We start from the raw sequence: 16545 nt of genomic DNA, 5'->3' as shown, positions 1-16545 counted from the left end.
TCAAGGTGAGGTCACACCATGGAGCAATACAGAGGCTCTCAATTCTGCAACAGTTTGTAATCACAGAAATGACTGAATACCAGCTAATGGAAAACAATAATATTAACCTCTCTCACAATATGCTAATATATCAACCTAAGCATTTATTGTACTTCTGTATTATGTACTAGACTTCTACGAATCTAAATTTTGTAACCGCCTTTTTAGCAATATGTAAGCCACACTGAACCTGCCATACGGTGGGAAAATGTGGGATACAAATCCAATAATTAAATAAATAACTATTTGTTGAGTGATATTTCCTCCTATTTTGTTTTAAAAGTATTTCCATGTAATTTCATTGAGTGCCCCCCTAGTCTTTGAACTTTTGAAAGAGTAAAAAAATCGATAAACTTCTACCTGTTCTACACCACTCAGAATTTTATACACCTCAATCATATCTCCCCTCAGCCATATCTTTTCCAAGCTGAAGAGCCCTAACCTCTTTAGCCTTTCCTCATATGAGTTCCAGCCCCTTTATCATTTTGGTAGCCCTTCTTTGAACATTTTCTAATTCTGCTATATCTTTTATGAAATACGGTGACCAGAATTGAATGCAATACTCAAGGTGAGGTCACACCATGGAGCAATACAGAGGCTCTCAATTCTGCAACAGTTTGTAATCACAGAAATGACTGAATACCAGCTAATATTCAGAGTGTGCAATTTTGTTTTTCATCCTCTACAAACATGTTCAAGGATCACATTTCTTCTGTAAGATGTTCCCATTGCATAATTTTTTTTGACTATATATCCTAATTTCACAACATCAGGGCTGCAGGGAACTTTCTTTTTCAGGTCTTGGTTACTTGAGCTAGACAGACCACTGCAATCTCACTAGACCACTGCAGTATCATGACGAGATTACAGTCAACCTTTTTCACTACTATACATTTCAGAATCTTTCAAAGGTGGAAACCAATATGCACTGTTTAAAGAAAATGTATTTATTTTAAACCCCTTTTGCTGGAGTGTATGATTATCGTTTCTTAGTGCTGCAGGGAAATAAGGTCATAAAAGAAAGCAAGTGAATCTTTGAAAGATTACACTGATATTGTCAAACAAGTGGGCAAAGTGTTGTTATAAACAAAAGAGTCCATGTTGGGAAGATCTACAGACGGGTTCAAGAAGTCAGATTTTACAGAGTTTTTCAGAATGATCTAACACCTTAAAAAAGGAAATAGATTCTCTTTTAGAGACGGGCAGATAGGCAGAATAATTGACGACAAGGGAGTATATCTTTTTGCAAGTTCCATTTCCAAGGATCCTTGTAATATACATAATACTCAAAGTTCATAAATCACTGGTTAATCCTCTGGGTAGGCCTCTTGTTTTCACAATTGATTCAGTATTAGAACCACTGTTCAAAACTGCTGACACATTTCTCTGCCCTCTAGTCCCTCAGATTCCACCTTACACGTGTGACTCTATGCATGTTATCAACATTTTGCAGAACACTGTATTGACAGAGATTCTTCAAGTGACTTTAGATATTGAATCGCTTTACACTAACATTCCTCAAACAGAGGCACTGGAGATTTTTAGAGATGCACTGAGTGACAGGACCACAAATTTATGAATACACATTGAATATATACTAGAATTGGCAATGCAAGCATTAAAGGAAAGCTATTTTTACTTTGAAAGCCATTTCTGTGAACAGACTAAAGGTACAGCTATGCGGCCTACTAGGGCCCCCTCCATAGCCAATTGGTATGTTTGCCAATTTTGAAAAAAATATTTTTGGCTGATAACCACATATAGGTGACACCTACAGACATAAGGGCTATTGTAATGGTGTATAGTTGGATACAGTAAGGTTTTGGTGGGCTCACCATACAATATAAGGGGGTAAGGGTGAGATGTGTACCTGGGAGCTTTTATGTGAAGTCCACTGCAGTGCTGGGATGCCTGTGTCGCCAGTCTACTAAGAATGCTGGCTCCTCCTTGTTGGGCAGACTGGATGGACCGTACAGGTCTTTATCTGCCGTCATCTACAACATTACTATGCTAGTCTGCTTCATATTGTTTGTTGCAATCACAGAAATGACTGTATACCAGCTAATATTTACTGTGTGCAAGGTTCAGTTTTCTTTTGTAAGATGTTTCCTATTGCATAATTTTTTGCCTATATCCTAATTGCACAACGTTAGGGCTGCAGGGAACTACTGTTTTCAGGTCCTGGTAACTGGAGCTAGACCACTGCAATCTTATGACTAAGAGGGGCATAATCGAAAGGGACGCCCAAGTTTTGCTGAGGACATCCTTGCAAAACGTCCTAGTGGAGGGGCAGGGAAACCCGTATTATCGAAACACAATGGACGTCCATCTTTTGTTTTGATAATACGGCCGGGGATGCACAAATCCTGAAATTTAGGTCATCCTTAGAGATGGTCGTCCCTAGACTTGGTTGTTTCTGACTTTTGGCGATAATGGAAACCAAGGACGCCCATCTCAGAAACGACCAAATGCAAGTCCTTTGGTCGTGGGAGGAGCCAGCATTCGTAGTGCACTGGTCCCCCTGACATGCCAGGACACCAACCGGGCACCCTAGGGGGCACTGCAGTGGACTTCAGAAATTGCTCCCAGGTACATAGCTCCCTTACTTTGTGTGCTGAGCCCCCCACCCCCCCCCCCAAAAAAACCCCCCCACTACCCACAACTGTACACCACTACCATAGCCCTTACGGGTGAAGGGGGGCCCTAGATGTGGGTACATTGGGTTTCTGGTGGGTTTTGGAGGGCTCACATTTACCACCACAAGTGTAACATGGGGGGGGGGGGATGGACCTGGGTCCGCCTGCCTGAAGTGCACTGCACCCACTAAAACTCCTCCAGGGACCTGCATACTGCTGCCATGGAGCTGAGTATGACATTTGAGGCTGGCATAGAGGCTGGCACAAAATATTTTTAAACATGTTTTTTGAGGGTGGGAGGGGGTTAACGACCACTGGGGGAGCAAGGGGAAGTGATCCCCGATTCTCTCCGGTGGTCATCTGGTCAGTTCAGGCACCTTTTTGTGGCTTGGTCGTAAGAAAAACAGGACCAGGTAAAGTCGCCCAAGTGTTCGTCAGGAACGCCCTTTTTTTTCCATTATGGGTCGAGGACACCCATGTGTTAGGCACGCCCAAGTCCCGCCTTCGCTATGCCTCTGACACGCCCCTGGGAACTTTGGTCATCCCCGCGATGGAAAGCAGTTGGGGACACCCAAAATCGGCTTTCGATTATGCCAATTTGGGCGACCCTGTGAGAAGGACACCCATCTTTCAATCTGTGTCGAAAGAAGGGCGTCCTTCTCTTTCGAAAATGAGCTCGTGTCACAATGAGATTAGTCAACCTTTTTCACTACTATACATTTCAGCATCTTTCAAAGGTGTTAACTAATATGCACCAATCAGAAAGAAAACTTTATTTTTTAACCACAATGCTTAATTAATCACTGCTAGCCAGCTGGCTTCCTTTGCTGGAGTGTCTGATTATTGTTTCTTAGTGCTGCTGGGAAATAAGGTCATAAAATCTGCAGCTTTCACACTGACATCTGGAGGTCACTTTCATATTCCCATTCACTTCTCAATCTGTCCTTTAATTCTGCTATTCTAAAATCTGCTAGTGGAAGTATCAAAAAAAAGTTTTAGGTGTATTTCACTTAACATAGTAACGTTGTAGATCACGGCAGATAAAGACCTGTGTAGTCCATCCAGTCTGCCCGAGTACATAAAGATATGAGGTGATACAACATATGTATACCTGATCTTGATTTGTCCATGCTATTTTCAGGGCATAATCCGTAGATGTCTGACTGACACTGTTCTTGTTCTAAAACTTCTGAAGTTGTCATCAAAGCCCATGAAAAGGTCCAGTCCAGCCCATCCATATCTATCCAGCTACGATCAGGGCACAGACCGATAGCACCTTTTGGGGACAGTCTATCCATCTCCCTGTCCACTATGTGCATCTGTTTATCGCACATGCACAAACAGATGCATAATGCTTCACTACCTCTCAAAGAGCAGGGTAAAGCAGTGGCATGAACAGACAGTCAGTTCCACCAGCAAGGATAGAAGGAAACACCATAAAAGAGCCAGCAGAATTCCCTGGCAAGGAGGAGCAGGAGTAGTGGTGAACTGGTTTCACAGAAGGGAAGGGGTGGATGAGGGGCAGGGTTAGAGGAGGAACAGACAAGAGAGGGAGAGAGTGCAACAAGGGAAAGCAAAAGGAAGGGAAGGACTAAAGGCAGATGGCAGGGAATGGAGAGTGTTCAACACTGGGCAGCAGGGAAAGGAGAGAAAGAGTGGATGGGTAGGTGGAAGTGAAGGAAGAGTGCAAGAGGTAGAGCAGTGGAGAGTAGGGAGATGGAATAGAGAAAGGGTGGGAGGGACAGGAAGACAGAGGAAACATGCAGAGGGGATAGAAGACTAATTGTCTACAGTGCTACACAGAAGTACACACAACCCCCCCCCCCTCCCCTGCCACACACAGCTAACAGGCACATACCCCCAACGCATACATGCACATTTACCCACACCTCTATGACACTCACAGATCCTCCCACTCTGCCATCCCAGCCTCACATCCCCACAGATAAACAGGCTGAACTCTCCCTTCACAGATACTTCACACCTCACATTCACCACCCACTCTATGCCCATCCACACATCCCCTGCTATCTTCCTGGAGCACACTTTACCACAGCTGTTTCAACCGAATCCCCCACACAAATATGCCTTAATCTGTGAACTGAGAAAAAGGAACTGTGCCATGGTGCCACACTGTGAGTGCACTTTTCAACTTGTTTCTGTTAAATTTAACTTTGACTCCTAAAATGCACAAAAAAATGTTTCACATTGTATGGAAAACTGGTAAACAATTGCACAGCACTGCTTTGTAGAAAACCCCCAAATTCAATATATTGTGCTCAAAATTGTGCATGAAAATTTGGGCACGTGCCCAATTTGCACATAACATTTAACTGAATGAGCCAATCAGCGCCACTAATTGGGTGCTATCAATTATTGGTGCTAATTGGCAACAATTTGAATTTACACATGCATCTTCTTAGTCGGTATTCTATCAAGATGCACACAGAAATTTTTAAGCACGGATCTGAAAAGGTGGCGTGGCCATGGAAGGGGCATAGGCAGGTCGGGGGCATTCCTAGCATTTGTGCGCAGTCTTACAGAATACTGCAGATCTGTGCCTAATTTAGGTGCAAGGATTTATATCAGGTTTCAGTTGGTGTAAATCCTCATGCCCAAAATTGGGTGCAAATCCCAGCGCAAACTGCTATTCTATAAATGGCGTCCAACTCGGAGTGCTGTTTACAGAATAGTGTTTAATGCTCCTTTTTTTTTTTTTTTTTTTTTTTTTGCACCATTTACTGAATTTAGCCCCATATGGCTCTGGTTGTTAAAGAAAAATAAGGTGACTGGAAACTGAGCAAAGTCAACATCCAGTTCTCTTGTAGGATACTGAATTGCCAGGTCTAATAGAGGGGGCCCTTTTACAAAAAAGTTGTTAAGCTTGTAACAAGCAATTAGCGCATCAAGCAAGCTACAGCAGAAATGCGTCTATTTATTTATTTATTAGGATTTATTTGCCGCCTTTTTGAAGGAATTTACTCAAGGTGGTGTACAGTAATAGACAATTACAGCAGTAAAAATATTCAAATAACAACACAAAGTATGACACAGAGGGGCATTATTGATATGACGTCTAAGTCCGACTTTGGATGTTTTGCACAAAACATACAAAATCCAAACAGGAAAGAAGGTCATTTTTGAAATATTGTTTTCGAACAAGGGTTTGTACTTTGGACGTTTTGTTTTTTTGGTCTATTTTTGAAAAAAAAACAAAAAACGAATAACTGCAAAACGTAGAAAATCTAGCCATTGGGAATATAGGAGGAGTCAGAAATTTTTAGCAGACTGGTCCCCCTGGACAGCAATGGGACACCCTAGGGGACACTTCTATGCACTTCATAAAAATGCTCCCAGGTACACATTTCACCTTTGCTCCCTTATCTTGTCCACCTGAGCCCTCCAAAACCCACCCAAAAACTACTGTTGCCCTCTGTACACCACTACAATAGCCCTTATGGGTGAAGGGGGCGCCTATATGTGGGTACAGAAGGGCTTTGATAACTTTGGGAGGGGTCACAGTTTCTACCACAAGTGTGATAGGTACAGAGAAATAGGGACCCAAGTCCCCCACTCCATAGTGCACTGCACTGACCACTACACTCCAGGGATCTGTATGCTGATCTAATAGACCTGGCTATAACATCTGAGGCTGTCATAGAGGCTGGTAAGTCATATTTTTACTAAAACTTGTGCTAAATTGTCATTGTGTCAAACAAACTGAAAAAATGCTCTGAAACGGGGAAACATTTCTATGATTTAGGTCAGTGGTTAATTACCTGTGAGATATATATAGCCAATGTAGTTTTTCTCATGCTGAGAGAATAACAACGAAATGTAGGCTTGCTCTGGTCATAAGTTTTTGTAAATGTCCCTGTTTCATGGAATTGAAGCCCATCTAGTTGATTAATAAAAATGCTGACGTATGTTTTTTTTTCCCTAACATCCTCCCAGAAGAGAACATGCTTTGTTTTTCCTAGGTGATTTAACATTTTCAACTTTAAACAGAGTATGTTGGGTCAAGCACTAGCTTACCTTCCTTATAAACCTTCTTAATCTCTTTGATCTCGCTATTAGTCCTTGACACCAGAATCTCAATCAGAGTATCTTCGTCAGTTCCAAGACCCTGTGAAAAGAGATACAGTTACAGTGGCGTATCTGCACAATGTGCATCTGTTGCGTACGCACCCCCTGTCTTCTTGGTGTGAATGCCAGAGTAAGGCTTGGAACGCACTGAAAGCACCAGAATGAGGTTTGGAAAACACCAAGAGCGCCTATTGGAGCACCAGAATGAGGCTTGAATTTCCCTGAGACAGGCACTGGAGTACCAGAATCAGGCTTAGAATACACAGAGAGGCAGCCGGAAGGCTCACTATTAAAGATCTTACTGTCGCACCCCCTGTCAAAAATTCCTAGCTACGCCACTGTAGTTAACCTGTTCTATAATCTAATATCCTATAACTAAAACATGTGATGGTAAAAAATGGAAAAACAACAAAGATATCTGAAGAAAAAAGTATGTGTCACTTGTGCATGACCTGATAGTTTATCACTTGTCATAATTAAGCCTAACACACTCACTTCTATGCCGTAACACTGTAAACAGGGACCAGGCCCAATTGAAGAACCACAATGATGAGAACAGGAAAGAAAGTTGTGAAACTGAATTCAAATCAAGGTCTCAATTTTTCTTTTTTTTAATTGTACAATTCCATCTGGAAGAATTGTATACCTTTGTGGCACACTTGAGCTCATGTGCATCAAACTGGGCTGGTGTCATCATCAAACCCAAGACGACTTCTTCCAGGTGGCTGGAGAGGGCTTTTTTCAGAGCATCAACCAGAGACTGTAACAAAATAGAACATGAGGAACACACAGTTCAAGTTAAAGGTAGGGCAGTGGCATCAGAAACAATTTTAGGTGGAGTCGGAGTTGGTAAAAATGTACCGATTCAGATTCCAGCTTCAAAATAAAAAAAAAAAAACATTACCATATATGATACATTTATCATTATGTATACATAATTATAACTTGATATACTGACATTACTAATACAAAGATCACAGTGGTTTATGTTTCAACACTTTTATTAAGATCCAACTGACACAGTGCAAACATTACACCATTCACAAGAAATACAAACATAGGCTTGCAGTAAGTTCACACCCTCCAATACTATTCCATATTCTATGGGATTTTTTTACATGTATAGGACACTCAAGAGTAATTCAATGTAAATTTATGTTTTGGGTGTCATCCCCTTTTTTCCCTATCCCCCTCCCCCCACCCCCCTTCCCAAGAATCCATCCCCCACCCACATCGATGCAACTAAAGATTCTCCAGAATAAGGCACATTTACATCCAAATAATACATTCTATACCTTCCCCCCTCCGTTAAATTCTCCCTCCCCCCCCCCAAAAAAAAAAAAATTTATATCATTTATATAATTAAAACCAATAAAATAAGGTTAAATTGAAAAGGAACGCCATAGGGTGACAGGAAAGAAAGCATTCAGATTATTTACTAGACTGAAGGAGAGAGAGATGGAAAAAACAGTAGTCAGTCATCACAGACTGTGTCCATGTGAGGCAGACATCCCCTCTCAGATCAACCCAAAAAAGCAAAACTCTCTTCTATACAATATGTCTTATGGTAGCAATTAAGGTGAATAGTAAAGCATCAAAAAAACCAGTCAGACTTATCTGAATTGTCCGAGTCTGTTATCAGCCAACGGGTCAAAAAATTGAAAAAATTGAATTTGATAGGAGGGGGTTCAGTCGATGATTATACAAGGACACCACTGGGCAATACCCTTATATAAAATGAATGGAAGCCCGGGTGATTATATGAGACTCGTTTTCTCCCCCTCAGATCAAATTTAAGATTGTATTGTGACACATGGTTGTGAACTTCTGACTATCATAGTTTTCAAGCAATTGCTTTTTGGCGATAGATCAGCATCTTGTTTCCTACAGATTGAAGGTATTTCTAGGATAAACAGCATAAAATCTGTTTTACTATTCTGGGATCTTGCCAGAATAGTGACCTGGATTGGACACTGTTGGAAAAAGGATACTTGGCTTCATGGACCTTCGGCTGTTCCAGAATGGCAATGCTTATGTTCTTATGTACTTTGCTAGTAGGTATCAACAGGGGCAGAGTTTGGGTGGAGCTCACAGATATGTGGTGTAGATTATAAAATATTCTAATCTATGCACATACATGAGTAATCTAGTCATGGACACTTACACCTGCTCAAAAGCTGGTGTGAACAGTCCATGCCTGCAACAAAGGTACTATTTCTGCTATATATGCTAGTACTTTATATTGGCACACAAGTACCCATGCAACTTTCTACAACAGCCTTAAGTAGGCAGCTGCTTGCTCTCTTAAATCAGATGCCCTGTTTTAAAATTACCCTCAGAGTGCCACAAAAATCCAAGGATAGGGGACATACCCTTTCAATATCTGGCCCAGAATTCCCAGCTTATTAATATACAAATCACAATGAAATGTATTCTTAATATTAATAATTGGCCCTTTCCCTATACAATATCTTCTGTCCTCCTCACTATATCAATGGTACTCAGTCTTATATTTTATTCCCTGAATCAATTGAATGAGTCTCGGTCAAAATGCTCTTCCAGCAATTTGTATTCTTAGTGCTTGAATGAACTCACTTCAATTTTCTGCCGTTACCACTTTGTAAGCAACTGTGTGTCTTAGGTACAAGGAAATAAGGTCACCTCGACTCATCAGAATAAAGTCAACAACATCACAATGAACAACGGCATCTGGCACTGAACTTAAGGACAAGGAGTGTTCCTGCTATTGTATAATGCCACGGGATAACAAGCTGTTATCAGACAAGCTTTAAAGCCCCGGAGCCTGAATTACTGGGATTTCTTTTCCACTGATACAGAATGGGGAAAAAAAAACTCTGAAAATCTAGCCTTTAAACATAGCTAAGGGCTCAAAGAAAATATAAGGAAACTCTTGGTCGTTAATGCGGTCTTTATGTACTTGTTGATATTTACCTTTTGGACTTTACTTTCAAAGCAAGTTAAAAAAAGAAACACAAGCAAACTATCATTTAGTTAAATCTCCCTAAAGTCTGCTGCATATTCAGCAACTATGACTGAATCACAGTGGCACGACTGGACAGTTACACAATCATTTGCAGTTTCAGCACTGCAATAGCAAAAATATAATTTCTTACACTGTGTATCTAAGAAGGCTGAAAGACCTTGTTTAAACATGGACTTATCTACATAGATATATCAATTTCTGGTCTCACAAATGAATTTGGCACACATTCCATCCATGTTTCATACAGATATGAGGAAATCTATTTGAAATTTGAAGCAGAATACACTTCGGGCTCATTTGAGAGGAAGCTATGGGTAGAGAGACACTCAGCACCATTACCAGTGTAGCACTTAATATTTAGAACCGGTACCCAGATAACTAACCAGTTAAGTTAGGACAGCCTTTTGGCATACTAAATTAACTGTATAGTTATCCAAGAACCAGACCTGAATATCACCAATATCTGGATGAAATCTGGCTCTGTTCCAGCTCTGCACCCAGACTACCCCGGCACTATACAGACTGTGCAGAGGGAAGATTCAGAAACTGTGGTCACTGTCAAAATAGGGGTTCTGATGTCAGGATCTCTTTCAGAAGGAGGGATAGGACTGTGTGTGGAGGAGAGAGGGAAGTGCCACCACCGCATTTTCTTTTTCTGGGCCCACAGCGCATTACATGTAGTGACAGAGTTGATGCTACCATGTTACCTGACACTGCATGTAACGTAGTGCTGTGTGGTACAATTAGCATCTGCGCTTTGTGGAAACTCAGGGCAGATGCTAAACATGCCCCCTGAATTTAATGCAAAAGGCTTTGCAGTAACCACATGTTAACTTTTGCATTAAAAATGCAGTCACTGCAAAACCTACCACACTTTACTAAAAAGGCCCCTGAGTGTCTATTTACAGGGTTGTCAGACAGTGGAGGGAATTTGTTTTGATGGCACTAATGTGACACCAGAATTTGAATAGTATTTGCTTTTTTATGTTGAGTTGTAAAGTGGACAAAATAGGAAAGAAGTGTAACCAGCACAGCTCTTCCAAGGAAAAACAGAAGGACGAGGTAGATAAAATAGGAGATTTTATTCCTAAAAGGAACCAACTTGGCACCATGTTTCGGCCAAGCGCCTGCCTCAGGGGTCTTTTCAAAAAGTGTCAATGAAGCCTTGCTCTGTATAAATCAAAAATGATACACACAGTCTTTACAAAGACATGGTAACAAAAACAAAGAAGTCCAAATCAAAAGACAGAAGCGTGAAGCAAAATTGGTTTTGAAAAGACCCCCTGAGACAGGCACTTGGCTGAAAAACGGTTTTGTGTTGGGTCATTTTAGGAATAAAGTCTCCTGTTTTACCTGTGTCGTCCTCCTGTTTTTCCTTGGAAGAGCTGTGCTGGCTACACTACTTTCTTTTTTTGTCCTCATGCTCGTAGTGTCTCACGGTCCCCCACTTATATGGTTTTCCTCCTGGTTGTAAAGTGGAACATCCTATTTCTGCTGTGTGCCCTCTCTGAAAAGAGTTTTATTGGTCAATCTGGGAATGCTCTAAATGAATAAATAATTATACTTTTTTCAGACTGATATTCATAGGCAATTATGCATTCACTGGCAAACATATATGGATAATTTCTGGGTCATTTAAATTGCTAAATGGCCTGATGTTATCAACACAACTACCCAGATAACGTTATACAACTACTTTAGGCTTCCCAAATAGAAGGCCGAAACTAAACAGTTAGTGCCAGTGCAGTCACTGCATAATTTGCATTTTCAGCACTGCTACCTATATGGATAGTGGTTCTAAATAGTGGAAAGTGGCCCACCTCTCACTTTTTCTTCACTGTTCTTTTCTTTGTGGGATTTTGGCATTCTTCCGCCTCGGCGGACTTTTTTTTTTTTTTTTGTTACATTTGTACCCTGCGCTTTCCCACTCATGGCAGGCTCAATGCGGCTTACATATTGTATACAGGTACTTATTTGTACCTGGGGCAATGGAGGGTTAAGTGACTTTCCCAGAGTCACAAGAAGCTGCCTGTGCCTGAAGTGGGAATCAAACTCACTTCCTCAGTTCCCCTGGACCAAAGTCCACCACCCTAACCACTAGGCCACTCCTCCACTCCAACTTTCACTAGTGGTTCTAAATATACAGGGTAAGTTAAGCAGCAGCGCTGCTGTTTAACTGCAGTTGGTGACCACAATGGCTGAAAAGTTACTGTATGAATGACCCAAAAATGGGGACACAAAAAAGTCTGCTCAGGGCACTATAAGCCCTGGAGCAGGCCCTGGTAGATTGTGAGTAGAGGTCGGATGGGAAGTGGGTAGTTGTTCCTCAGACATTTACCAAATATGCCATACTTTAATTGCATCAATACACTTCAATGCACACTTACTTTAACCTTGGCTCTTCTTCAGATTTTTGGAACCCAAATAAGAACTCTCTCCAGCACTGTTGCCCTTACGTTGTATAGGGCTACAGCCTGAGTGGATGGCAGCTGCTGAAACACTAATATCAGATGTTGAAGGGGTTCAGTGCTTACCTTCCCAGTGGCCTGCTGGTAGGCTGTCTTTATGTACTGACGTTGCTCACAGTTTCTTTTTGTCACAATATCTATGATGGTGCCTTCATCCACACCTGAAAGTTCCAGAACACAGATGTCCATAACCATATTGCTTATTTCTATGGCTAGAAATACCTTGATGTGAGGAGACCCATAATTTAGAAAGAGCTCTTCTCAGCAGGAAATATGTAATGTGCAACAGAGCAGTAGTTGTTTCATTTATCTTGGATGTTTGAACCATGAAGAGAAAGGCTCTAGGCATGACCCTATTATGTTGTGATGCACTAGAAAACTAATAAAACATTTTCAAATAAAAAATGAAGGGACCCTTTTACAAAGGTGAGTAAGGGCCTACGCACGTCCAGCACATGCCACATTGGCATTACCGCCTGGCTACCGTGTACGTTTGGGGAGCGTTTTTACGTTTGGGGAGCGTGCCAGGTGCCCTTGACCTGGATTGGCCACTGTCGGTGACAGGATGCTGGGCTAGATGGACCTTTGGTCTTTCCCAGTATGGCACTACTTATGTACTTATGTACTTATGCCCTAGGTGATAATTCTGAATTTGTTGTACGCTGAAAAGATGCAATAGAAAACATTTTCTATTTTCTACCGCGTGGCACTTACCCAGCGGTAGATGGCACTGTGCACTCGCTGTATGCCTATCGCCCGGGTAGTGCGTGAGACCTTACCCCTAAGCCAATGGGTGGCGGTAAGGACTCAGGCCAAAAATGGATGCACACTGGTTTTTATTTTGCTACACATCCGGCCCCTTAAAAAAGGCCCTTTTTCCAGGACACGGTAAAATCTGGTCTGATGTGTGCACAAAAGACGTCCTCACACTGCCATAGGCAACTTTTGCCGCGGCTTAGTAAAAGGGCCCCAAAGTAATTTGAACCCTTCTTATAAAACTACAAGCAGGTGGGGGTGCTGGAACCACTTCGTGTCAAAGATGAAGAAATTCTTCATAGCTATCTCACTCAATTTTACCATGATACAGACATTCAAATATTTGTAAGATGTTAATCTGCAAACAAACCTTTTTCAGAGACGGGAAGGCAGTAGAACTAGAGGACATGAATTGAGGTTGAAGGGGGGCAGACTCAGGACTAATGTCAGGAAGTATTTTTTCACAGAGAGGATGGTGGATATGTGGAATTCCCTCCCGCAGGAGGTGGTGGAGATGAAAATGGTAATGGAATTCAAACATGCGTGGGATAAACACAAAGGAATCCTGTTTAAAAGGATGAATCCATGGAATCTTAGCGAAGATTAGGTGGCGACACCAGTAATTGGGAAGCAAAACCAGTGTTGGAGTCTATGTCCTGATTGTGACTGAATAGATATGGATGGGCTAGAGTGTAAATTTTCGACGTTACCTTCAGAACTTAGTACAAGAACAGTGATGGGCAGACTTCTACAGTCTGTGCCCTGAGAATGGCAAACTCGAATATAAAGTATCACATACCATGTTAAATGAGTTTATCTTGTTGGGCAGACTGGATGGACCATATATGTCTTTATCTGCCATCATTTCATTTACTATGTTTTTCATCCTACTTTTCAATCTAATCTGATTGAAAATGCCTGTAGAAAACTGTGTTTTTACAGTCAGTTGTGCTTGGCCCTTTTGCTCCAAAGTACATGATAACGGTGCCATGCTTCTCACCTTTAGCTTTAATTGCTTTATCCAGGTTTGCAGCATCAGCAGCAGGATCAAAACCAGGATAAGCCTGAAGAGAGGGCCCGACATCCCGTGCCTGTGGAAGCAAGAATTACAAAGTCTAGCCAACAGCATACATTATATGAAGCATTTTGTTCACTCTTCAGATGTGTTACAAGATAAACGGCTTTTCAGACACAGAGCGCTAAGGGGGGAGGGAGGAATGCTTAGCGTGATTCTATAAGGGGTATGTGTCCTTTATAAAATTAAGCTTGGCACCTAACTGTAGGCGCCTGCTATGAACACAGTTAGTTGCAATTCTACATGTACACGTGTAAAATTTGGGAACACCCCAAAAACACACCTAGCCACACCCTCAAACTGTTACACACACAGATTGCTATGCATCACGATATGCGTGTAAATCTGTAAATCCTAATTAGGCCCAAATAGTGCTGAAAACAGGTGATCCCAAAACAGTATCCTATGTATAAGCAGCAGATTTTCCCAAGTCCACCTTAATAATGATTTATGGACTTTAATTTTAGAAACTTGTTCAATCCTTTTTAAAAACACTGCTACATTTTATCAATGAATTCTAGAGCTTAATTACATATTGAATGAAAAAAATATTTTCTTCGATTTATTCTCAAGTGTATTATTTAGTAACTTAATTATGTGCCCCCTAGTCCTTGTACTTTAGGGTAAAAAGCAATTCACGTCTACTTGTTCCACTCCACTCATTATTTTATTTTAAACAATTTTTTATTGATAAATCAGCATGTTAAACCATAACAATACATCTCACTTAGCAGACTTCACAAGCAAAGCATGTTGTATAAATCCCACACAATACTGAACAGCATCCAAAACTTTTTAACATTTTCTCCCCTATCCCCGAACTTCCCCTTTGTTCCCCACATATGTTATTTCAACATTTTTTCTATTGAGGGCATATCAAATCAAAATATATAATTACCACAAAGTACATAACAGTCAAATGTAAACTGTATTCAGTAACAGCCCAATATTCTATCTACCTCAACATCAAAAACTTGTCTGAACCCAGGCCAACCCCCCCCCAACTTCCCTTCCCCCATCCTCTCCCCCACCCCCATTACCCCCCTAACATCTCCCCACCCTCCCAAGATCCACTCATTATTTTATAGACCTCTATCATACCTCCCCTCAGCCATCTCTTCTCTAAGCTGAAGAGCCCTAGCCTCATTAGCCTATTCTCATAGGGTAGTCATTCCTTCCTCTTTATCAGTCTGGTTGCCCTTCTCTGTACCTTTTCTAATTCCACTATATCCTTTTTCAAATGGGGCGGGATGTGGGACATTCCAGCAGCAGCAGCTTCAGTCTCCCTTAATATCCCCTCCTTAGCTCCTGGGACCAGCACACTGTGCCCTCTAGGCTAACCTGAGATTTGGGTTTCAACTCTCTTTTTCTTTCCAAATATCCTCTTTTGGCAAAACAGGCCTCATATGGGCAGGAAGCCCACTAATTCTCCGACTACATCTTTACTGCACTCCGAGTGCCTCACTACACTCACTTTTATACTTCCTTTGAAATTCTGAAGAGCATCTACTCTCAGTTTCCAGCAGAGGGACTGTCTCTTCATGTTCAAGTGTACAGCTCTGCGTACGTCTACTTTCATGTATATATTACCCTCCTCCACCTCAGGGAAATTTTATAAACACCTGCTTGAACATATAAAGCACTGTTCTACATGCTCTAGGCATTCATAAAATTATTCCCTAATGGGTCCTTTTATGAAGCTGCACTAAAAAATGGCCTGCACTGTTGTAGGAGAATGTATTGGATGCACGCAGGTCCTTTTTTCAGCGCGCCTGCAAAAAAGGCCTCTTTTTTTTACCGAAAATGGATGTGCGGCAAAATAAACATTGGCGCGTGTCCACTTTGAGGCTGAGACCTTACCGCCAGCCTGAGACTTTACTGCCACCCATTAACTTAGCAGTAAGGTCTCACATGTTAACTGGGTGGTAATTATCAACGTGCATACACTGCCAATTACCACTTGGTTACCACCACGCAGTAGAAAATAAAATATATTTTCTGCCGCGCGTATTGGACGCGCATAAATAATGGAATTACTGCCGGGGGCACGCGGTAGCTCCAAACTGACGTGCGTTGGATGTGCGTAAGCGCCTAAGCGCCTTAGTTAAAGGGGCCTTTAATCGCTAAAAAAACAGTTGTAAAATTTATTCTCACAATGTTAAAGACTTTTTAGAAGGTAAACTTTGACCTGATAAAGTTCTCAATGTTTCTTTATTAGACCTGCCAGTGTTGGTTGTGGTGTGATACTTACAACACATTCTTGGCTAAATTCCTGAAGGAACTGGGCCTGCTTTAGGAATTCCTGCACGAAAGACATGATGAAGCAAGTTTCTGAAATACAAACAAATGCCGTACAGGTAAGCTTCGCTTTACAAGTTGCTTAACATATACAGTCACGTGTCAAAATCAGTGATATTCAGCGCTAAACCCGCTAAGTTGAGCGGTTAAGACAGGCTGCTTAAATAGCAGGCCTATCTTTAA

At 41.5% G+C, this 16545-nt stretch overlaps 1 protein-coding gene across 1 annotated transcript in view; it reads right to left on the bottom strand.

The window, feature by feature from the left end:
- The window catches only part of LOC115463406 (annexin A1-like), a 71898-nt gene that overhangs the window by 41753 nt on the left and 13600 nt on the right, over window positions 1-16545 (bottom strand). Inside the window, exons 2-6 of the mRNA XM_030193870.1 lie at window positions 16316-16395; window positions 13990-14080; window positions 12300-12394; window positions 7408-7521; window positions 6711-6801 (exon numbers count right to left, since the gene is read on the bottom strand). Of these exons, the coding sequence (XP_030049730.1) occupies window positions 6711-6801; window positions 7408-7521; window positions 12300-12394; window positions 13990-14080; window positions 16316-16381 (457 nt within the window). The 5' untranslated portion in view covers window positions 16382-16395. The remainder of the gene's footprint in view (window positions 1-6710; window positions 6802-7407; window positions 7522-12299; window positions 12395-13989; window positions 14081-16315; window positions 16396-16545) is intronic.

This window comes from Microcaecilia unicolor, chromosome 2, assembly GCF_901765095.1.
Source record: "Microcaecilia unicolor chromosome 2, aMicUni1.1, whole genome shotgun sequence".
In the NCBI taxonomy this organism is placed as follows: domain Eukaryota; kingdom Metazoa; phylum Chordata; class Amphibia; order Gymnophiona; family Siphonopidae; genus Microcaecilia; species Microcaecilia unicolor.
The sequence above is the reverse complement of the archived record's forward strand: the minus strand, read 5'-3'. Positions and strand labels throughout refer to the sequence as shown.